The following is a 24092-nucleotide window of genomic DNA, read 5'->3' on the forward strand; positions in this document are numbered from 1 at the left end:
GAATGAATGGATGAATGAACGAATGGATGGATGAATTGATGGATGAATGAATGAATGGATGGATTGATGGATAAATGGATGAATGGATGGATGGATGAATGAATGAACGAATGAATGGATGAATGAACGAATGGATGAATGAACGAATGGATGGATGAATTGATGGATGAATGAATGAATGGATGGATGGATGGATGGATGGATAAATGGATGAATGGATGGATGAATGAACGAATGAATGGATGAATTGATGGATGAATGAATGAATGGATGGATGGATGGATGGATGAATGAATGAACGAACGAACGACCGAATGAATGAATGAACGAATGCCTGGCGGGCGGAGGTCGCCGGGGCCCCGTTCTGAGGCGACGGCGCGAGGAGGGAGGTGATTGGCCGGCGGCCGGGCGAGGCCCCGCCCCCTGCCCTTTGACCCGCGTCACTTCCGGTGGGAGACGTGGCTCCGGGCCGCCATCTTGGCGAGGGGCGAAGCGGCGTTGGCGGCGGCGGTGGCCGATCCGGTCCGCTCCGGTCCTGTCCGGTCCTGTCAGTCAGTCAGTCAGTCAGTCAGTCAGTGAGGGGAGCGCGGCCGGTCCCGTCGGCCCCCCGGCCCCGGAGGAAGGACCCCCGGGGTCACCCCCAGCGGACCCCGCCACCGCCCACCGCCCACCGGGAGGGAGGGAGGGAGGCCGGGCCCCGGCGACACCCACCTCACCATGGTAAGGCCAGGACCGCCGCGCCTCGGGACCCCCGAAGCCTTAGCCTGATACTCATTTACTATAACAATAGTAATAATCGTAACAATAATAATATTAGCAACAATAGGGGTGTTTGCGAAGCGCCTACTATGTGCCGAGCGCTGTTGGGGGCTGTAAGGCAACCAGGTCGTCCCCCCGTGGGGCCCGCACCCCCGAAGCCTTATCCTTCTACTCATTTACTGTAATAATAATAACAGTAATAATAATAACAATAATAGGAGTATTTGCGAAGCGCTCACTATGTGCCAAGCGCTGTTGGGGCTCTAAGGCAACCAGGTCGTCCCCCCCGTAGGGCCCGCACCCCCATAGCCTTATTCATTCAGTCGTATTTATTGAGCGCTTAGTGTGTGCAGAGCACTGGACTAAGCGCTTGGGAAGTCCAAGTTTATCCTTCTAGTCATTTACTGTAATAATGATAATAATAGGGGTGTTTGCGAAGCGCCTACTATGTGCCAAGCGCTGTTCTAAGCGCTGTTGGGGGCTCTAAGGCAACCAGGTGGTCCCCCCGTGGGGCCCGCACCCCCGAAAGCTTATCCTTCTAGTCATTTACTTTAATAATAGTAATCATAATAACAATATTAGGGTATTTGCAAAGCGCCTGCTATGTGCCAAGCGCTGTGCCAAGCGCTGTTGGGGGCTATAAGGCAACCAGGTCGCACCCCCAATGCCTTATCCTTCTAGTCATTTACTGTAATAATAATAACAGTAATAATAGTAACAATAATAGGGGTATTTGCGAAGCGCTTACTATGTGCCAAGCGCTGTTGGGGGCTCTAAGGCAACCAGGTGGTCCCCCCGTGGGGCCCGCACCCCCGAAGCCTTGTTCATTCATTCATTCAATCGTATTTATTGAGCGCTTCCTGTGTGCAGAGCACTGGATTAAGCGCTTGGGAAGTCCAAGTTTATCCTTCTAGTCATTTACTGTAATAATAGTAATAATAATAACAATAATAGGGGTGTTTGCGAAGCGCCTGCTATGTGCCAAGCGCTGTTCTAAACGCTGTTGGGGGCTCTAAGGCAACCAGGTCGTTCCCCCGTGGGGCCCTCACCCCCGAAGCCTTATCCTTCTACTCATTTACTGTAATAATAATAACAGTACTAATAATAACAATAATAGGGGTATTTGCGAAGCGCCTACTATGTGCCAAGCGCTGTTCTAAGCGCTGTTGGGGGCTCTAAGGCAACCAGGTCGTCCCCCCGTGGGGCCCGCACCCCCGAAGCCTTATCCTTCTACTCATTTACTGTAATAATAGTAATAATAGTAACAATAGTAGGGGTATTTGCGAAGCGCCTACTATGTGCCAAGCGCTGTTCTAAGCACCGTTCGGGGCTATAAGGCAACCAGGTCGCACCCCCGAAGCCTTATCCTTCTAGTCATTTACTGTAATAATAATAACAGTAATAATAGTAACAATAATAAGGGTATTTACAAAGCGCTTACTATGTGCCAAGCGCTGTTGGGGGCTCTAAGGCAACCAGGTGGTCCCCCCCCCCGTGGGGCCCGCACCCCCGAAGCCTTGTTCATTCATTCATTCAATCGTATTTATTGAGCACTTACTGTGTGCAGAGCACTGGATTAAGCGCTTGGGAAGTACAAGTTATCCTGGTCATTTACTGTGATAATAGTAATCATAATAACAATAATAGGGGTGTTTGCGAAGCGCCTACTATGTGCCAAGCGCTGTTCCAAGCGCTGTTGGGGGCTATAAGGCAACCAGGTCGCACCCCCGAAGCCTTATCCTTCTACTCATTTACTGTAATAATAATAACAGTAATAATAGTAACAATAATAGGGGTATTTGCGAAGCGCCTACTATGTGCCAAGCGCTGTTGGGGGCTCTAAGGCAACCAGGTGGTCCCCCCGTGGGGCCCGCACCCCCGAAGCCTTGTTCATTCATTCATTCAATTGTATTTATTGAGCGCTTACTGTGTGCAGAGCACTGGATTAAGCGCTTGGGAAGTACAAGTTTAACCTTCTAGTCATTTACTGTAATAATAGTAATAGTAATAACAATAATAGGGGTATTTGCGAAGCGCCTACTACGTGCCAAGTGCTGTTCTAAGCGCTGTTGGGGGCTATAAGGCAACCAGGTCGCACCCCCGAAGCCTTATCCTTCTAGTCATTTACTGTAGTAATAATAACAGTAATAATAATAACAATAATAGGGGTATTTGCGAAGCGCTTACTATGTGCCAAGCGCTGTTGGGAGCTATAAGGCAACCAGGTGGTCCCCCCGTAGGGCCCGCACCCCAGAAGCCTTATTCATTCAGTCGTATTTATTGAGCAATTATTGTGTGCAGAGCACTGGATTAACCCTGGGGAACTACAAGTTTATCCTTCTAGTCATTTACTGTAATAATAGTAATAATAATAACAATAATAGGGGTGTTTGTGAAGCGCCTACTATGTGCCAAGCGCTGTTCTAAGCGCTGTTGGGGCTATAAGGCAACCAGGTCGCACCCCTGAAGCCTTATTCTTCTACTCATTTACTGTAATAATAATAACAGTAATAATAGTAACGATAATAGGGGTATTTGCGAAGCGCTTACTATGTGCCAAGCACTGTTGGGGGCTATAAGGCAACCAGGTCGTCCCCCCCGTAGGGCCCGCACCCCCAAAGCCTTATTCATTCAGTCGTATTTATTGAGCGCTTATTGTGTGCAGAGCACTGGATTAACCCTTGGAAACTACAAGTTTATCCTTCTAGTCATTTACTGTAATAATAGTAATAATAATAACAATAATAGGGGTATTTGCGAAGCGCTTACTATGTGCCAAGCGCTGTTCTAAGCGCTGTTGGGGGCTCTAAGGCAACCAGGTGGTCCCCCCGTGGGGCCCGCACTCCCGAAACCTTATCCTTCTAGTCATTTACTTTAATAATAGTAATCATAATAACAATATTAGGGTATTTGCAAAGCGCCTGCTATGTGCCAAGCGCTGTTCCAAGCGCTGTTGGGGGCTATAAGGCAACCAGGTCGCACCCCCGAAGCCTTATCCTTCTACTCATTTACTGTTATAATAATAACAGTAATAATAGTAACAATAATAGGGGTATTTGCGAAGCGCCTACTATGTGCCAAGCGCTGTTGGGGGCTCTAAGGCAACCAGGTGGTCCCCCCGTGGGGCCCGCACTCCCGAAACCTTATCCTTCTAGTCATTTACTTTAATAATAGTAATCATAATAACAATATTAGGGTATTTGCAAAGCGCCTGCTATGTGCCAAGCGCTGTTCCAAGCGCTGTTGGGGGCTATAAGGCAACCAGGTCGCACCCCCGAAGCCTTATCCTTCTACTCATTTACTGTTATAATAATAACAGTAATAATAGTAACAATAATAGGGGTATTTGCGAAGCGCCTACTATGTGCCAAGCGCTGTTGGGGGCTCTAAGGCAACCAGGTGCCCCCCCCGTGGGGCCCGCACCCCCGAAGCCTTGTTCATTCATTCATTCAATCGTATTCATTGAGCGCTTACTGTGTGCAGAGCACTGGACTATGCGCTTTGGAAGTACAAGTTTATCCTTCTAGTCATTTACTGTAATAATAGTAATAGTAGTAACAATAATAGGGGTATTTGCGAAGCGCCTACTATGTGCCAAGCGCTGTTCTAAGCGCTCTTGGGGGCTCTAAGGCAACCAGGTCGTCCCCCCCGTGGGGCCCGCACCCTCGAAGCCTTGTTCATTCATTCAGTCGTATTTATTGAGCGCTTACTGTGTGCAGGGCACTGGATTAACCCTTGGGAAGTACAAGTTTATCCTTCTACTCATTTACTGTAATAATAGTAATAATAATAACAATAATAGGGGTATTTGCGAAGCGCTTACTATGTGCCAAGCGCTGTTCTAAGCGCTGTTGGGGCCTATAAGGCAACCAGGTCGTCCCCCCGTGGGGCCCGCACCCCCGAAAGCTTATCCTTCTAGTCATTTACTTTAATAATAGTAATCATAATAACAATATTAGGGTATTTGCAAAGCGCCTGCTATGTGCCAAGCGCTGTTCCAAGCGCTGTTGGGGGCTATAAGGCAACCAGGTCGCACCCCCCGAAGCCTTATCCTTCTACTCATTTACTGTAATAATAATAACAGTAATAATAGTAACAATAATAGGGGTATTTGCGAAGCGCCTACTATGTGCCAAGCGCTGTTGGGGGCTCTAAGGCAACCAGGTGGTCCCCCCGTGGGGCCCGCACCCCCGAAGCCTTGTTCATTCATTCATTCAATCGTATTCATTTAGCGCTTACTGTGTGCAGAGCACTGGACTATGCGCTTGGGAAGTACAAGTTTATCCTTCTAGTCATTTACTGTAATAATAGTAATAATAATAACAATAATAGGGGTGTTTGCGAAGCACCTACTATGTGCCAAGCACTGTTCTGAGCGCTTTTGGGGGCTATAAGGCAACCAGGTTGTCCCCCCGTGGGGCCCGCACCCCCGAAAGCTTATCCTTCTAGTCATTTATTGTAATAATAGTAATAATAATAACAATAATAGGGGTATTTGTGAAGCGCCTACTATGTGCCAAGCGCTGTTCTAAGCGCTGTTGGGGGCTACAAGGCAACCAGGTCGTCCCCCTGTGGGGCACGCACCCCCGAAGCTTGTTCATTCAATCGTATTTATTGAGCGTTTACTGTGTGCAGAGCACTGGACTAAGCGCTTGGGAAGTACAAGTTTATCCTTCTAGTCATTTACTGTAATAATAGTAATAATAATAACAATAATAGGGGTATTTGTGAAGCACTTACTTACTATGTGCCATGTGCTGTTCTAAGCCTCCTTCCTCTCCCCCTCCTCCCCATCCCCCTCGCCTTACCTCCTTCCCCTCCCCATAGCGCCTGTATATATTTATATATGTAGGTACGTATGTATTTATTGCTCTATTTTTTTACTTATTTTATTTGTACATATTTAATGTTTATTTTATTTTGTTAATGTGTTTTGTTCTGTCGTCTGTCTCCCCCTTCTAGACTGTGAGCCCGCTGTTGGGTAGGGACCGTCTCTCTATGTTGCCAACTTGGACTTCCCAAGCGCTTAGTACAGTGCTCCGCACACAGTAAACGCCCAATAAATACGATTGAATGAATGAATGAATGAATGAATATAAGGCAACCAGGTTGTTCCCTCGTGGGGCTCCCAGTCTTCATCCCCATTTTACGGAGGAAGGAACTGAGGCCCAGAGAAGTGACTTATAATAATGATGTGAAGCGCTTGCTATGTGCTAAGCGCTGAGGGGCCGATACAAGGCAACCAGGTCGTCCCCCGTGGGGCTCACAGTCTTCATCCCCATTTTACGGATGAGGGAACTGAGGCCCAGAGAAGTGACTTATAATAGTAATAATGGTGATGATGGTATTTGTGAAGCGCTTACTATGTGCCAAGCCCAGGGGGAGGATACAAGGCAACGAGGTTGTCCCCCGTGGGGCTTCCAGTCTTCATCCCCATTTTACAGATGAGGGAATTGAGGCCCAGGGAAGTGAATTAATAATAATAATAATGATGATGTGAAGCGCTTACTATGTGCCAAGCGCCAGGGGGGTATACAAGGTAATCAAGTCGTCCCCCGTGAGGCTCCCAGTCTTCATCCCCGTTTTACGGATGAGGAAACTGAGGCCCAGGGAAGTGACTTATAATAATAATAATAATGATGATGATGATGTGGAGTGCTTACTATGTGCTAAGCGCTGGGGGGGTACAAGGCAACCAGGTTGTCCCCCGTGGGACTCCCAGTCTTCATCCCCGTTTTACAGGTGAGGGAACTGAGGCCCAGAGAAGTGACTTATAATAATAATAATAATAATAATAATAATAATGATGATGATGTGAAGCACTTACTATGTGCCAAGCACTGTTCTAAGCGCTGGGGGGATACAAGATAACCAGGTCGTCCCCTGTGGGGCCCCAAGTCTTCATCCCCATTTTACGGATGAGGGAACCGAGGCCCAGAGAAGTGAAGTGGCTTGCCCAAGGTCACACACGGACAAGTGGCGGAGGCGGAATTAGAACCCACGACCTCCGACTCCCAAGCCCGGGCTCTGGCCACTGAGCCACACTGCTTCTCTACCGTCATTTCTATTAATGATGTCTGTATATCTGTAATTCTCTGTACATTGGTGCCATCGATGCCCCTTTATTTGTTTAGATAATAATAATGATGGCATTTGTTAAGTGCTTACTATGTGCCAAGCACTGTTCTAAGCGCTGGGGAGGATAGACGGTAATCAGACTGTGGGGCTCCCAGTCAATCCCCATTTTACAGATAAGGTAACTGAGGCACAGAGAAGTGAAGTGACTTGCCCAAGGTCACACAGCTGGCCAGCGGCGGAGCCGGGATTTGAACCCAGGACCTCCGACTCCAGAGCCCGGGCTCTTTCCACTGAGCCATGCTGTCTCCCCCTTTCTAGACTGTGAGCCCGTTGTGGGCAGGGATGGTCCCAATTTGTTCCTGAATGGTACTTTCCAGGCGCTTAGTATAGTGCTTTGCACGCAGTAAGTGCTCAATAAATACGATTGAATGAATGAATGAATGGGGGTCCTCGCCCCCTCCGGGCCGGAGTGGTGACCCTGAGGGTGGGGGGCCGATTGCTCCAGGAAACCTCACTCCCTTCCCTAAGAAGGGTCGTGCGTGCACTGGGGAAACTGAGGCACGGGGCGTTTGGGAATCGGGGACTTATAGACTGTGAGCCCGTCGTTGGGTAGGGACCGTCTCTATCTGTGGCCAGCTTGCACTTCCTGAGCGCTTTGTACTCTGTTCACAGTAAGCGCTCAGTAAATATGATTGAATGAATGAATGACCGGTTGGAAATAATAAAGGTGGTATTTGTCAGGTTGTCCCATGGGGGGCTCACAGTCTTAATCCCCATTTTACAGCTGAGGTAACTGAGGCACGGAGAAGTGATGTGGTGTGCCCAAGGTCGCACAGCAGACAAGTGGCAGAATTGGGGTTAGAACCTGTATATATAATAATAATGGCATTTATTAAGCGCTTACTATGTGCAGAGCACTGTTCTAAGCGCTGGGGAATTTATAAGGTGATCAGGTTGTCCCATGTGGGGCTCACAGTCTTAATCCCCATTTTACAGATGAGATAACTGAAGCCCAGAGAAGTTATGTGACTTCTAGACTGTGAGCCCACTGTTGGGTAGGGACCGTCTCTCTATGTTGCCAACTTGGATTTCCCAAGCGCTTAGTACAGTGCTCTGCACACAGTAAACGCTCAATAAAAGCGTTTACTATTTGCCAAGCACTGTTCTAAGCGCTAGGGTAAATACATGGTAATCAGGTTGTCCCACTTGGGGCCCACAGTCTTAATCCCCATTCTAAAGATGAAGTAACTGAGGCACAGAGACGTTAACCGGCCTGCCCAAAGTCACCCAGCTGACAAGTGGTGGAGCCGAGATTAGAACCCATGACTAGGTAAATACGTGGTAATCAAGTTGTCCCACTTGGGGCTCACAGTCTTAATCCCCATTCTAAAGATGAAGTAACTGAGGCATAGAGAAGTTAACCGACCTGCCCAAAGTCGCCCAGCTGACAAGTGGTGGAGCCGAGATTAGAACCCATGACGCCTGACTCCCAAGGCCGTGCTCTTTCCACCAAGCCACGAACTGCAGACCCCCTGGGGCCCAGGTGTCCCGGCTGAAGCAGCGTGGCTCAGTGGAAAGAGCACGGGCTTTGGAGTCAGAGGTCGTGGGTTCGAATCCCGGCTCCGCCACATGTCTGCTGTGTGACTTTGGGCAAGTCACTTCACTTCTCTGGGCCTCAGTTCTCTCATCTGTAAAATAGGGGTGAAGACTGTGAGCCCCACATGGGACAATCTGATGACCTTGTATCTATCCCAGTGCTTAGAACAGTGCTTGGCACATAGCACTTAACAAATGCCATTATTATTATTATTATTATTATTATTATTATTATTATTATTATCTTCCTGAATAATAATAATTGTGGTATTTAAGCGCTTACTCTGTGCCAGGCACTGTACTAAATGCTGGGGTGTTTCTAAGCAGATGGGGTTGGACACAGTCCCTGTCCCATGTGGGGTTCACAGGCTCAGTCCCCGTTTTACAGCTGAGGTAACTGAGGCACGGAGAAGTGATGTGGCTTGCCCAAGGTCGCACAGCAGACAAGTGACAGAATATATAATAATAATGGCATTTATTAAGCGCTTACTATGTGCAGAGCACTGTTCTAAGCGCTGGGGAATTTACAAGGTGATCAGGTTGTCCCATGGGGGGCTCACAGTCCTAATCCCCATTTTACAGCTGAGGTAACTGAGGCACGGAGAAGTGATGTGGCTTGCCCAAGGTCGCACAGCAGACAAGTGACAGAATATATAATAATAATGGCATTTATTAAGCGCTTACTATGTGCAGAGCACTGTTCTAAGCGCTGGGGAATTTACAAGGTGATCAGGTTGTCCCATGGGGGGCTCACAGTCCTAATCCCCATTTTACAGCTGAGGTAACTGAGGCACGGAGAAGTGATGTGGCTTGCCCAAGGTCGCACAGCAGACAAGTGACAGAATATATAATAATAATGGCATTTATTAAGCACTTACTATGTGCAGAGCACTGTTCTAAGCGCTGGGGAATTTACAAGGTGATCAGGTTGTCCCATGGGGGGCTCACAGTCCTAATCCCCATTTTACAGCTGAGGTAACTGAGGCACGGAGAAGTGATGTGGCTTGCCCAAGGTCGCACAGCAGACAAGTGGCAGAATTGGGATTAGAACCTGTATATATAATAATAATGGCATTTATTAAGCACTTACTATGTGCAGGCCACTGTTCTAAGCGCTGGGGAATTTATAAGGTGATCAGGTTGTCACATGTGGGGCTCACAGTCCTAATCCCCATTTTACAGCTGAGGTAACTGAGGCACGGAGAAGTGATGTGGCTTGCCCGAGGTCGCACAGCAGACAAGTGGAAGAATTGGGATTAGAACCTGTATATATAATAATAATGGCATTTATTAAGTGCTTACTATGTGTTCTAAGCGCTGGGGAATTTATAAGGTGATCAGGTTGTCCCATGTGGGGCTCACAGTCTTAATCCCCATTTTACAGATGGGGTAACTGAGGCCCAGAGAAGTTAAGTGACTTCTAGACTGTGAGCCCACTGTTGGGTAGGGACCGTCTCTATATGTTGCCAACTTGTACTTCCCAAGCGCTTAGTACAGTGCTCTGCACACAGTAAACGCTCAATAAATACGATTGAATGAATGAATGAATGACGTGACTTGCCCAAAGTCACACAGCTGACGAGTGGTGGAGCCGGCATTTGAACCCATGACCTCCGACTCCAAAGCCCGGGCTCTTTCCACTGAGCCACGCTGCTTCTCTAATATATGTTTGTACATATTTATTACTCTATTTTATTTGTACATATTCTATTTATTTTATTTCGTTAATATGTTTTGTTCTCTGTCTCCCCCTTCTAGACTGTGAGCCCACTGTTGGGTAGGGACCGTCTCTATATGTTGCCAACTTGGACTTCCCAAGCGCTTAGTCCAGTGCTCTGCACACAGTAAGCGCTCAATAAATACGATTGAATGAATGAAGTGACTTGCCCAAAGTCACACAGCTGACGAGTGGTGGGGCCGGGATTTGAACCCATGACCTCCGACTCCAAAGCCCAGGCTCTTTCCACTGAGCCACGCTGCTTCTCTAATATATGTTTGTACATATTTATTGCTCTGTTTATTTTATTTGTACATATTTATTCTACTTATTTTATTTTGTTAATATGTTTTGTTGTCTGTCTCCCCCTTCTAGACTGTGAGCCCGCTGTTGGGTAGGGACCGTCTCTAGATGTTGCCAACTTGGACTTCCCAAGCGCTTAGTCCAGTGCTCTGCGCACAGTAAGCGCTCAATAAATACGATTGAATGAATGAACCCGTGACCTCCTGATTCCCAAGTCCCTGCTCTATCAATCAATCAATCGTATTTATTGAGCGCTTACTGTGTGCAGAGCACTGTACTAAGCTCTATCTAGTACACCATGTTGCTTCTCTACAATATATTTCTAAACAGTAGTCCCCACGGGCTTGAGGCTCACAAAGCCCAAATCTTTATCCTTTCTTATTTTCTTAACCTTGCTACCACCCAGTAAATAAATAGGAGGAGTCCCTTCCCCCACCCCAAATTTCTTTGTGGCATAATAATAATAATAATAATAATGGCATTTATTAAGCGCTTACTATGTGCAAAGCACTGTTCTAAGCGCTGAGCACTGTTCTAAGGCATCCATGCCATGCATGTATTCACCCAGGAGTAATTCTCCGGGCTGGAAGTGAACCCCAGATTCCTAACTGCCATCCTCTCGTTTCCTTTTAAATTGGGGGTTGCAGTCAGGAAGCAGACACTCAGTTCCCTACAGAAGTATTAATTTTACTTTTTAACCACAGTTTAATAACCGCTTTGATCTGGGCAAAGTAGCCATTCAGATCACAGTGGTGGTTAATAATAATAATAATAATGGCATTTATTAAGCGCTTACTACGAGCAAAGCACTGTTCTAAGCGCTGGGGAGGTTACAGGGTCATCAGGTTGTCCCACGGCGGCTCACAGTCTTAATCCCCATTTTCCAGATGAAGTAACTGAGGCCCAGTGAAGTGACTTGCCCAAAGTCACCCAGCTGACAGTTGGCAGAGCCGGGATTTGAACCCAGGACCTCGGACTCCAAAGCCCGGGCTCTTTCCACTGAGCCACGCTGCTTCTCTAAGGATAACCTCCCTTTGGAGTTTTGTCATTGCAAATACTCGGTGCCTTAGTTTAGTATAGTTTGTCGGCTGCCTCTTATCAATAGATTTTAATGGATATATTTTTCCCCTATGCACCTGGGAAAGGGCAGAATTTTCATTCAATTCATTCAATCATATTTATCGAGTACTTACTGTGTGCAAAGCACTGTACTAAATAACTTCTAGACTGTGAGCCCACTGTTGGGTAGGGACCGTCTCTATATGTTGCCAACTTGTACTTCCCAAGTGCTTAGTACAGTGCTCTGCACACAGTAATCAATCAATCATATTTATTGAGCGCTTACTGTGTGCAGAGCACTGTACGCTTAGAACAGTGCTTTGCACATAGTAAGCGCTTAATAAATGCCATCATCATTATTATTATTACTGAGCGCTTGGGAAGTACAAGTTGGCAACATATAGAGATGGTAAGTCTCAATAAATAATAATAATAAAAAATAAATCTCAATTGAATAAGCGCTCAATAAATACGATTGAATGAATGAATAAATGCTTGGTTTAGTGCTTGTCAAAAAAAGTGACACTTTACTGACAACCATTTAGGTGAGGGAAGGTCTGGCAAGTTTTAAAGAGCTGACAGGTTAGTTCATCATTGGTTCTCACAGGACTCTGTCGACTTTCTAAAACTTCTACAAGAGTTTCGATTTCCAAATTCCAAGGAAAGACGCAAGACTTTTGGAGATGTCAACCTTCCCCCACCCTCCAGTTAAATATTTTAGTCCTAGTTTTAGTCAGGTATTCTGAATTCACAGTACCTTTGCATCTTCTAATGGCCTTAAAGTGTTATTTGGTAGCACTTAAATGCCACATGTCCTCATATACTCTCCTTCTTCCTACCTGTAGCTTATTTTAATGTCTGAATTATGGGGGTGATTATAAAACAGTGTAAAACAAGATGTCCCCCTGTTTTGTGGTGCTGAAAGTGGAAAATAAGCAAATCGGTACTATTTTGAGGTGGGAGAATAATATTTTTGTTGTTGTTGTTGTTAAGCGCTTACTACGTACCAGGCACTGTACTACGTTCCGACGTGGATACAAGCAAATCAGGTTGAACACAGTCCCTGCCCCATGTGGGGCTCAGTCGCAAACCCATTTTACAGATAAGGTAACTGAGACACAGAGAAGTGAGGTGACTTGCCCAAGGTCACACAGCAGATAAGTGGTAGATACGCAGATACACAGAATAATAATAATAATGGCATTTATTGAGCGCTTACTATGTGCAAAGCACTGTTCTAAGCGCTGGGGAGGTTACAAGGTGATCAGGTTGTCCCACAGGGGGCTCACAGTCTTCATCCCCATTTTACAGATGAGGGAACTGAGGCCCGGAGAAGTGAAGTGACTTGCCCAAAGTCACACAGCTGACATTTGGCGGAGCCGGGATTTGAACTCACGACCTCTGACTCCAAAGCCCGGGCTCTTCTCCACTGAGAAGATCACAGATCTGCAAAAAGATCACAGAGGACCCGAGTTTTAATCCTGACTTCCCTGCTGCGACACCCTGACGGCTCTGTGCCTCAATCAGCTCATCTGTAAAATGGGAATTCAGTGCCCCTCCCACTTAGACTGTGAGCCCCACGTGGAACCGGGACCGTGTCCAGCCTGATTCCCTTCTGGCTACCCCCAGCGTTTAGCACAGTGCTTGGCAAATGGTAGGCACGTAACAAATATAATCACGATAATAATAATTGCGGTATTTGTTAAGCACTTACTATGCGCCAAGCACTATCTTGGGTAATCAGGTTGGGCAGAGTCCCTGTCCCACATGGGGTTCACAGTCTTAATCCCCCTTTTGCAGATGAGGTAACTGAGGCACAGAAGTTACCGGCCCAAGGTCACACAGCAGACGGGGCAGAGCCGCTGTTTCGAACCTGCGCCCTCCGACTCCCGTGATTATTATCGATCCGACCCATTATCCGTTCAGCCCAGTCCCTCCAGGAGCCCCAAAGGATGCAGTGGGCAGTGATGCGAAGGGATTTGGCTCGGCCCTCTCTCACCTGCCGTGGGTTTTGTCTGTAAAAAGGAAGAAACTTGAATATTTAGCCTGTAGCTAAATTTCTTTTTAACCGTTTTTACTAGACTTCCAGAAGTAGACTCAGGCCAAATGAACGCACTCTTGAGATTTCACATAACGGAGATAAAGCAGAATGTAAAAAGGGCTCCAGAGGTTTAAAGGGGAAATTAATGGGCTCTGAAGTTGCCGTAGGTTTTCCATCTCATTCCTTGCGCTTCTAGGGAGGCAGCAGACGGGGCAGAGCCGCTGTTTCGAACCTGTGCCCTCCGACTCCCGTGATTATTATTGATCCGACCCATTATCCGTTCAGCCCAGTCCCTCCAGGAGCCCCAAAGGATGCAGTGGGCAGTGATGCGAAGGGATTTGGCTCGGCCCTCTCTCACCTGCAGTGGGTTTTGTCTGTAAAAAGGAAGAAACTTGAATATTTAGCCTGTAGCGAAATTTCTTTTTAAACGTTTTTACTAGACTTCCAGAAGTAGACTCACGCCAAATGAACGCACTCTTGAGATTTCACATAACGGCGATAAAGCAGAATGTAAAAAGGGCTCCAGAGGTTTAACGGGGAAATTAACGGGCTCTGAAGTTGCCGTAGGTTTTCCACCTCTGAGGCCTCCCTAGAAGCGCAAGGAATGAGATGCGTGCGTTGGCTCTCCTCCTCTTCCAATTTCTCAGTTCTCTTCCAGTTAATAAAACAGAATGGATACATGGGCAGGGAATCAGCTCCTCATTCGCTTCTCCGGATTACCCGAGAGTTCCTGGGCAGTGTTCGGACCCCACCGTCCCCCTTCAAAAAGTCTCTGCTTAGCAGAAGGGAAATCCCTCAGGATTGATGTGCTCTTCTTGAACAGGTTTAGTGCAAATGCCCAGTGAAGCTATGTAAATTTGAACCTTGGGGATGAGGGGGAAGGCTCTGTTTGCAAATCATTCATTCAATCGTATTTATTGAGCTCTTACTGTGTGCAGAGCACTGTACTAAGAGCTGCAGTCACTGGCTGCAATCAGCCTGGCCTAAAGGCCTTGTTTGCAAATTCATTCATTCAGTGGTATTTATTGAGCACTTACTGTGTGCAGAGCACTGTACTAAGCGCGCTGCATGTTGTCACTGGCTGCAGTCAGCCTGGCCTAATGGATAGAGCAGGGACCTGGAGTCAGACGGTCGTGGGTTTGAGTTCTGACTCCACCACTTGTCTGCTGTGTGGCCTTGGGAAAGTCACTTCACTTCTCTGGGCCTGTTACCTCATCTGCAAAATGGGGATTAAGACTGTTAGCCCCATGTGGGGCAGAGACTGTGTCCAACCCGATTTGCTTGTATCCATCCCTGTGCTGCTGTGTGGCCTTGGGAAAGTCACTTCACTTCTCTGGGCCTGTTACCTCATCTGTAAAATGGGGATTAAGACTGTGAGCCCCATGTGGGGCAGAGACTGTGTCCAACCCGATCTGCTTGTATCCATCCCTGTGCTGCTGTGTGGCCTTGGGAAAGCCACTTCACTTCTCTGCGCCTGTTACCTCATCTGTAAAATGGGGATTAAGACTGTTAGCCCCATGTGGGGCAGAGACTGTGTCCAACCCGATCTGCTTGTATCCATCCCTGTGCTGCTGTGTGGCCTTGGGAAAGTCACTTCACTTCTCATCAGTCGTGTTTATTGAGCGCTTACTGTGTGCAGAGCACTGTACTAAGCGCTTGTACTAAGGCACTTCTCTGTGCCTGTTACCTCATCTGTAAAATGGGGATTAAGACTGTTAGCCCCATGTGGGCCAAGCGCTTAGTACAGTGCTCTGCACACAGTAAGTGCTCAATAAATGCGATTGAATGAATGTGGGACGGAGGCTGTGTCCAACCCGATTTGCTCGTATCCACCCCTGTGCCTGGCACATATTAAGCGCTTAACCACTACCACTAATTCTTATTATTTGAGCATCTCGGTGCTGAGCGGCAGAGCCATATCCCGCCCCTTTGGAGGATGTAGCATTGCCCAGTGGATATTTCGCTTCTTTCCCTCTCCTGCGTAATCCAGCAGATATCGCAACTGGACGCCTCCGAACATGTGCTGAAAATGTTTTCTTGCTTTCCCTGTGCTTTGCCACCTGCTGAGACACCCAGCAGGAACTGTGCCGCAGGAGTCCCGCTTGACTTTTCCTTCCTTTGGACTTGAAGTTTCTGCCTGGGAAGATAATCCCCTCCTCAAGGCACACCGGGCTTGGCCTGTTTATCCACAGCCAGGAGCCCAGAACAAGCGGAAAGGTCTTAAAACACCCCCATTGCGGTTGTTTGTTCTTATCCAGGGTTGAGATTCTGGGTGGGTTGAGGATTTCATTATTATAACTTGCTCCTGCTGTCCTCCGGGTTCACTGGATCGTGGAAGAGAAAACAGCCCCTTCTTGTGGGAGGGTCTGCTCGTCTTTCCAGCCTGTTTGGGTTGGAAGGGGACTTGGGCCTTCATGCTCCCGGGACTCGGGGCACACCTGGAAACTTCCCACGGCGGACCCCCGTCCACTGGCCGGAAGCACCAGGAAACACTAATAATCATATTTGAGTGCTTACTGTGTGTAGTGCACTGTAGTAAGCCCTTGAGAAAGTACAAGATAAAAGAGGTGGGAGACATTCCCTGCCCACAAGGAGCTTACAGTTTAGGGAAACAGTAGGGGACGGCTGATAACCAGAACAAGTTTGGATCGGACAGTTGGAAAAATAGGGTGGCTAGCAAAACCGGGAGTGAGCCCATCCCAGGAAAGCCAAATGGGTTTTGTTCCGTTAGCCTGAGCCCACCCAGCCGGGCTTTGGCGTAGGGGAGATTGGAAAGCCGCTTTACTGCGGGATGTGGGACCAGCCTTAAGATGTCTAAAATTCCTGGCATTTTACTTGCAAAGATTGAAGGGAAAGTGACCTGTTCACACTGGGAAAGCTGAACTTCCATTGTGGAAATGACCTGGGAAGAATGGGGAGGAAGGGGTGATATGTTTCACTGGAAAGTTGTGTATACTTATTCCCTGTCTCTGGCCAGACTTTGGGCCCTCTGATCAGGACCGGGGTTGGACTGGGGAGACGTCTTCAAGGAGTCTTCCTGGGAATTGCTCCGCTCCGGCATTTTGCTCATTTTATATACACGGCTGTGAACATGGAACAGCTGAATTCAGGTTCTTCAAGGAGTCTTCCTGGGAATTGCTCCGCTCCGGCATTTTGCTCATTTTATATACATGGCTGTGAACACGGAACGGCTGAATTCAGGTTCTCCCGTCAGGCGATGTGTTGTCAGTTCTGGGCTGGGGAATTGTACTGTTCGATCCTAACCAGAGTCGGCCCGAGCGTAACTTGGGGGGAAGTTACAGTTCACCTATAGAAATAGGGATTTTTGCTAGCCAGCAACGGCAGAATAGACGTTTGCCAATGTAAAGGGCTGTCTGAGCAAGCGACTAGTCTGCTACCTCGTCACTGACAACAGAAAAAGAGGAAATCAATCAAGATTTTTGCAGGAGAGAGAGCTAGGTGAGATTTAAAAGCAAGGGACCAAGGAATTTTACATTTTCCAGAGAACAAAGGAAAAAGAGTGACTCATTCGTCTGAGGTGTAGAGAATCCAGACTGAAGGCAGGGGGTTGGCCACAGCAATTCCGAGTCCTGTGGTCATTGCTTGTTTTGTCCATGACCCAAGAGCTGATGTGGATCTGAAAACGGTTTCAAAATATGGGCCCTAATGGGTTGGAGTGTGTTTATACAATGATAATGGACCTATATTGACTTCGGGGCCTGGTGAATTTCCCTAAGTTGATTTTTTTTATGGTATTTCAGCACTTACTATGTGCCAAGCACTGTCCTAAGTGCTGGGGTAGATCCAAAACCATCAGATTGTCCACAGTCCATGTCCCACAGTCTTAATCCCCATTTTACAGATAGGTAACTGAGGCAGAGTGGAGTGAAGCGGCTTGCCCAAGGTCACATAGCAGGCAAGTTTTGGAGCCGGGATGAGGACCCAGGTTGATTGTGAGGACTGGAGCGGAGCAGGCTATTGGGCTAGTCATCTGTGTTCTTTCCTAGAAAACTTTGAAGACGGGCTCGAGTTGCTTCAGAATGATGTCACATCCCAGAAGGAACGCGTGGGTAGACGTGGGGGCAGGTTGTCCCTTGTCAAACCACCCGTCTGGATCGGGATGACTGGAAAGGGGCTTATATACGCATACGTTTACTCTTCCACGTCACCTGGGTTAAGATGTTTTCTGCTTCTGTGGCTGGGGTTCATTAAGCCGAAGCAGTGACACAGCATTAGTCTCTGCTCCCTGAATTCCCCAAGCCGACGGCCGGTGTGGGAAGAACCGCCCTACCTGCCAAGCTTCCCGTGCACGGCACCGTCCCATATTCACGCTAATCAATCAATCAATCGTATTTATTGAGCGCTTACTGTGTGCAGAGCACTGGACTAATCCACGGTCCGAATCCTGCTTCCTCTTGGGCTACGGTCCCGTAAACGGTACTTGCAGCTCGCCCGGCCCAGCAAACAATGCCCCTGTGCGAAGAAATCCTTGTCTACTACAGTGTGCTTTTTGTTGCCCCGCCCGGAGCACCGAGACTCACTTCCTTAACGGCCCAGAGGAGGAAATTCCCTTTGGGCGGGGGGAATTTCACCGTGTCCCGTCTCTGCCTCGGTCATCTTGGCGGCCACATCTTGTTGGCCGGGCTGGGGGAGACCCACCCGCGCGGTAAGGGGCCGAGGCCTGGAGCCTCCCTAGCCAGTAGTGCAGTCGGAAGGAGAGTCCCCGACAACGATCCCGTGCCGTTTTCTCTCGGCAAGCTGGGGCTTGCCGCCGGAGATATTAGAAAAGGTCGCTGGTCTCCATCAATCGATCGGTGGTAACTCTTGAGCGCTCACCGTGAGCAGAACGCTGTGCTGAGGACTTGGGAGGGTACAGTACGGCAGAGTTGGCAGACACGTCCTCTGCCCATCATGAGCACGCGGTCTAGATGCATGATGGCGCACGCGCCCCCGCCCCCAACAGAGTAGCCCAGAGGCTACGAGATTAAGCGCTTAGTACAGTGCCCTGCACATAGTAAGCGCTCAATAAATACGATTGATGATGATGGTGATTAGTTCAACTTCTCCGTCAAAGCCCACGCAGAGGTAAGTCAGATGTGAAGTAGGAGCCAGTCTCGGAGACCACCAGCCCAATTTACCGGGAGTCGGTGGCTTTTTCACCGGGCTGGAGTTCGACGCCGCTCTCTGTGTCAAGGGAAGGGCCGGGACCATATGACAGGACCAGAATCTGTAATTTTATTTATATTGATTTCTGTTTATTTGTATTGACTTCGGTCTCCCCCACAACCCGCGCCAGACTGAGTTTGCTGTGAGCAGGAATAGTCACTCTTTATTACTGTATTGTACTTTTCCAAGCACGTAGTACAGTGCACTGCACACAGTAAGCACTGAATAAGATTGAATGAGTGAATTCTGCGAACAGAGGAGCAAGGACCTGAAATTCAGTCCCCTGGCCTGCTTCCTCAAAGCTCCAGGTATCTGACCTGCCGACCCTCCGTGTACTAGACGGAGCTGTGAAGCAGCAGCTGAATGTTTCCCTCGAGGGGCTTCGCCGTAGAGAGGCCGTCCTCGAGGCTGTGCAAGCGAATCAGCGAGTGAAAACCCAAATCCCAGTTCTTCAGAGGCGAATTATTTGGGCTGGGAGCAGATGAGGCTGGTCCCCCTTGTGTATAAATTGTCGGCTTCCTCCTGCCTTGATTAGAAGGATGAGCCTTGTCTCCACAACAACCCCGCTATTTTTAGAGAGAAAAAAGGAGTGATTCCACCTTCTCCGGTAATCAGCGTCAGACTTGGGGTGGGACCGAGGGAGCATCATCTGACTTTTAATGCCCAGGCGGGGTTGGAGAGCGGCTGATATTCAGGTGACTCCATGGTGGCCTTTGTATTCCAGCACTTAGAACGGTGCTTTGCCCATAGTAAGCGCTTAACAAATACCAAATTATCACTATTATTATTCCTTCTGCTTGGGAACGGTGCGGTGGCTGCCGTGAAGAACACAGCACCATAGCTCTCATTTCTTGGACATCCCAGCAAATGGTATTTTAGGTCTTCTCTCCGGGAGGGTGCTTGCTTCTTTTCCTTTAGTGAAGCGGGCCCTTGAAACCTTGTTTTCAGAGATGCCGGGTCTTCGGATATCACGTTTTGCAGGAAGCCTGGCGGGCTAGTTGGGGTGGGGTTTGCTAACTCCAGGAAGGCGGGTTTGGTCAAGAGGGAACAGAAAGTGGCGGCTGAGTACCTCTGGGAATCAGGGAGGGATGGCCCAGCTTTGTAGTAGAAGTAGTACATATTTACATATTTATTTGTTTTATTTATTTTACATATTTGTACATATTTATTACTCTATTTTACTTGTACCTATGTATTCTATTTATTTAATTTTGTTAGTATGTTTGGTCTTGTTCTCGGTCTCCCCCTTCTAGACTGTGAACCCACTGTTGGGTAGGGACTGTCTCTATATGTTGCCAGCTTGTACATCCCAAGCGCTTAGTACAGTGCTCTGCACACAGTAAGCGCTCAATAAATGCGAGTGATTGATTGATTGAAGTAGTATAGTATTGATTAAGCACTTACTGCGTGCGGAGCAGTGAACTGAGCGCTGGAAGAGAGTACTCGTGGAAATTCAAACCTGTCCTCATCCCTCAAGAGGCTCACAGTCTTAAGAGTGTTTTGTCCTGCCTGGATTCCAGGTCCTTGGACGCCGAATTCAATTTTTCATGGAGAGACAGAGAAATTTGGGCCCTGGCTGACCCTCGTCCCCACTGGTACCAGAAATCCCGGCTAGGAGAAGGGGAGGGCGGCCCGGCTCGGACTCAGAGGGGATAGCTGGCTCTCCAGAAATGTCTTTTTCATCCCCACCACCTTGAGAGTTGAAGTGGTTTGCCAGAAAGCTCTGTCTGTTTTCCTTTGGAGTGGTCGTTTGGTTTGAAAAGCACATCGATCAGTCGGTCAGCCCCACTGTCTCCTCCCTGTGGCTTGTGTTGCCTTCTGGGTTAATAATAATGGCATTTATTAAGCGCTCACTATGTTCTAAGCACTGGGAAGGTTACAAGGTGATCAGGTTGTCCCTTGTGGGGCTCACAGTCTTAATCCCCATTTTACAGATGAGGTCACTGAGGCCCAGAGAAGTGAAGTCCGCCCGGAAGATTCAACCCGGCGGCTCCGGCCGGCCGGCCCGGTGGTTTTCCCATCCGCCGAGCTAGCTCTCTTCCTGCCTTCAAGGCCCTACTGAGAGCTCACCTCCTCCAGGAGGCCTTCCCAGACTGAGCCCCTTCCTTCCTCTCCCCCTCGTCCCCCTCTCCATCCCCCCCATCTTAACTCCTTCCCTTCCCCACAGCACCTGTATATATGTATAGATGTTTGTACATATTTATTACTCTATGTATTTATTTTACTTGTACATATCTATTCTATTTATTTTATTTTGTTAGTATGTTTGGTTTTGTTCTCTGTCTCCCCCTTTTAGACTGTGAGCCCACTGTTGGGTAGGGACTGTCTCTATATGTTGCCAATTTGTACTTCCCAAGCGCTTAGTACAGTGCTCTGCACATAGCGCTCAATAAATACGATTGATGATGATGAAAGTCCCACAGCTGACAATTGGTGGAGCCGGGATTTGAACCCCTGACCTCTGACTCCAAAGCCCGGGCTCTTTCCTTCTGAGCCACGCTGCTTCTCGTTGCCCACTCCGTAGCCCGGAGCCAAGCTTGCCATCCAGCTGGGCTCTGGGGCTCCCGGGGGCTGCCACGTTGCGCCTTCCAGCACCTGTCTGGGGGTTCACCCAGGCACCGGTTCTGATAGCAGCCCCCCGTCTTCTCCCCCTGACCCCGTGACCCTTAGGACAGGGTGGGGGAGTGTGGAATCAGACCCCGTCTCAGGTGAGCTCCCAGTCCAGGCCGCCGACCGTGCCCGTGTCCCCGGCAGGTGCTCCTGGCGGCCGCGGTCTGCACGAAGGCCGGCAAGGCCATCGTCTCGCGGCAGTTTGTGGAGATGACCCGGACCCGGATCGAGGGCCTGCTGGCCGCTTTTCCGAAGCTGATGAACACCGGAAAGCAGCACACGTTCGTGGAGACGGAGAGCGTGCGGTACGTGTACCAGCCCATGGAGAAACTCTACATGGTCCTGATTACCACCAAGAACAGCAACATCCTGGAAGACCTGGAGACCCTCCGGCTCTTCTCCAGAGTGGTAAGCCCTCCTCTCCCCCCCGCCCGGGGCACCATTCACTCATTCAGTCGTATTTATTGAGCGCTTACTGTGTGCAGAGCACTGTACTAAGCGCTTGGGAAGGACAAGTTGGCAACATAGAGAGACGGTCCCTACCCCACAGCGGGCTCACAGTCTAGAAGGGGGAGACAAACAACAAAGCAAAACTATTAACAAAATAAAATAAATAGGAGAGTAAATATGTACAAGTAAAATAGAGTAATAAATCTGTACAAACATATAGACAGGTGCTGTGGGGAGGGGAAGGGGGTAGGGCGGGGGGGGATGGGGAGGGGGAGAGGAATGGGGGGCTCAGTCTGGGACTCAGTCTCAGTCTTTCCCATTGGGGGTGAAGCGGGGGGTCTCCTGCTCTCTGTGGGGGTGGCCTAAGAGAGCGAGGCTGGGCAAACCAGCCAATATTTATTTATTTATTTTACTTGTACCTATCTATTCTATTTATTTTATTTTGTTAGTATGTTTGGTTTTGTTCTCTGTCTCCCCCTTCTAGACTGTGAGCCCACTGTTGGGTAGGGACTGTCTCTATATGTTGCTAGCTTGTACTTCCCAAGCGCTTAGTACAGTGCTTGCACGCAGTAAGCACTCAATAAATACGATTGATTGATTGAATATACCAGGTCCACTTACTGATTTTTTTTTTTTTTTAGCCGTGTGGTGTTTTTTAAGCACTTATTGCATGCCTGGCTCTGGGGTGGGTACAGGCTAATAAGGTTGGACACAGTCCCTGTCCCTCATGCAGCTCACGGTGTTAATCACCATGTCACAGGTGAGGTAACTGAAGTACAGAGAAGTGAAGTGACTTGCCCAGAGTCACACAGCAGACAAGTGGTCGACCCGGGATTAGAGCCCGGGCCCTCCTGACTCCCAGTCTCCGGCTCCATCCACCAAGCCGCACTACCTCTCAGCCTTGCCGTCTGACTGCGATTTGTAGGGTGGTTCTCCAAGGCTGCAATTTCTTCCTGGGCTGGACGGGATTTTGCCTGTGAAGTCATCTGTGGAGCAAAAACCCAGCTGTGAAAATGTCAGCCGACTAAGTGCCGGAGCTTGGGGTTTCGGGTTTTTTTTTTGTTTTTTTTTTTAAAAGGAAAAATCTTGGTCTTGGCTCTCACTGCCTGCACAATCCACGCAGCCAGTGGTTCCAGGAAAATTTTTCTGGCTGCCCCTTAAGTGATCTTACCTGGCAATTCTATTAGCAGTCATCAGAACCCGCTCAGCCCCGTGAGGGCCTCGACCACTCATCACCCCCGACTATTTTTTAACGTCGGCCCTGGGCCTGCAGCCTTCCGAGAGCAAATGATTCATTCAGTTGTATTTACCGAGCGCCTACTGTGTGCAGAGCACTGGAAATGATAACTCGCCAGGCAGTTGGGCCAGTACTGAACCAGTCCAACCTGGGACTGCCCCTGCCCCTTACCGTGTGCCGCTGCCGTTCGGACTCAGATCCCGGAGTACTGCCGAGCCCTGGAGGAGAACGAGATCTCCGAACACTGCTTCGACCTGATCTTTGCCTTCGACGAGATCGTGGCCCTGGGCTACCGGGAAAACGTCAACCTGGCGCAGATCCGCACGTTCACCGAGATGGACAGTCACGAGGAGAAGGTGTTCCGGGCAGTCCGAGAGGTGAGTCGGGGGCGGCCGGCCCCGTCGCGCCTGGGCGTCTCCGGGGACGATCTGGTCGCCGGGCGAACCGGGCCTCGGTTTGCGCCTCCCGCAGACTCAAGAACGAGAGGCCAAGGCTGAGATGCGACGCAAGGCCAAAGAGTTGCAGCAGGCCCGGAGAGACGCCGAGAGACAGGGCAAGAAAGCCCCCGGCTTTGGGGGATTCGGAAGCTCGGCCGTGTCCGGCGGGAGCACGGCAGCCCTCATCACGGAGACCATCATCGAGACGGAAAAGCCCAAGGTGGCTCCCCCACCAGCCAGGTAGGAGCCCTGGGAGAGGCCGAAGCAGAGGCTGCCGAGGGGGCCTGGCTTCTAGCCCCAAAGCAGTGACGGGGTAAGTGGGGGACAGAATAAATTCACGCCCCAGCTGGGCGGAGGGGCCAGATGAGAGTCAGGAGAGCCAGTTGGACCTGGCGGAGAACGAGCTGGAGGCAGTCGGGACGATGAGGTGGCGGAGCCTTTATCATCATCAATCGTATTTATTGAGCGCTTACTATGTGCAGAGCACTGTATAAAGCCATCACGGGGCAGTCACTCTTGAACAGCAGAGCTCAGGCACTGGAGGCATCTCCAGAGGTGGTTCCTCCATTGAGGCGGCATTGATTTCACTCAGTGCTGCTCCTGTGTCCCGCCAGAGTCCATGTAGGGGCCGGCTGGAGT

General features: G+C 49.1%; 1 protein-coding gene across 1 annotated transcript in view; it reads left to right on the top strand.

Annotated features, from left to right (window-relative positions):
* Positions 1 to 509: 509 nt before the first annotated feature.
* ARCN1 (archain 1) overlaps positions 510 to 24092 on the top strand; it is a 37930-nt gene continuing 14347 nt past the window's right edge. The window contains exons 1-4 of the mRNA XM_038753809.1: positions 510 to 720; positions 21474 to 21737; positions 23214 to 23393; positions 23488 to 23693. Coding sequence (XP_038609737.1) covers positions 718 to 720; positions 21474 to 21737; positions 23214 to 23393; positions 23488 to 23693 — 653 coding nt within the window. The 5' untranslated portion in view covers positions 510 to 717. The remainder of the gene's footprint in view (positions 721 to 21473; positions 21738 to 23213; positions 23394 to 23487; positions 23694 to 24092) is intronic.

The sequence above is a fragment of the Tachyglossus aculeatus genome, chromosome 11 (genome assembly GCF_015852505.1).
Source record: "Tachyglossus aculeatus isolate mTacAcu1 chromosome 11, mTacAcu1.pri, whole genome shotgun sequence".
NCBI lineage: Eukaryota > Metazoa > Chordata > Mammalia > Monotremata > Tachyglossidae > Tachyglossus > Tachyglossus aculeatus.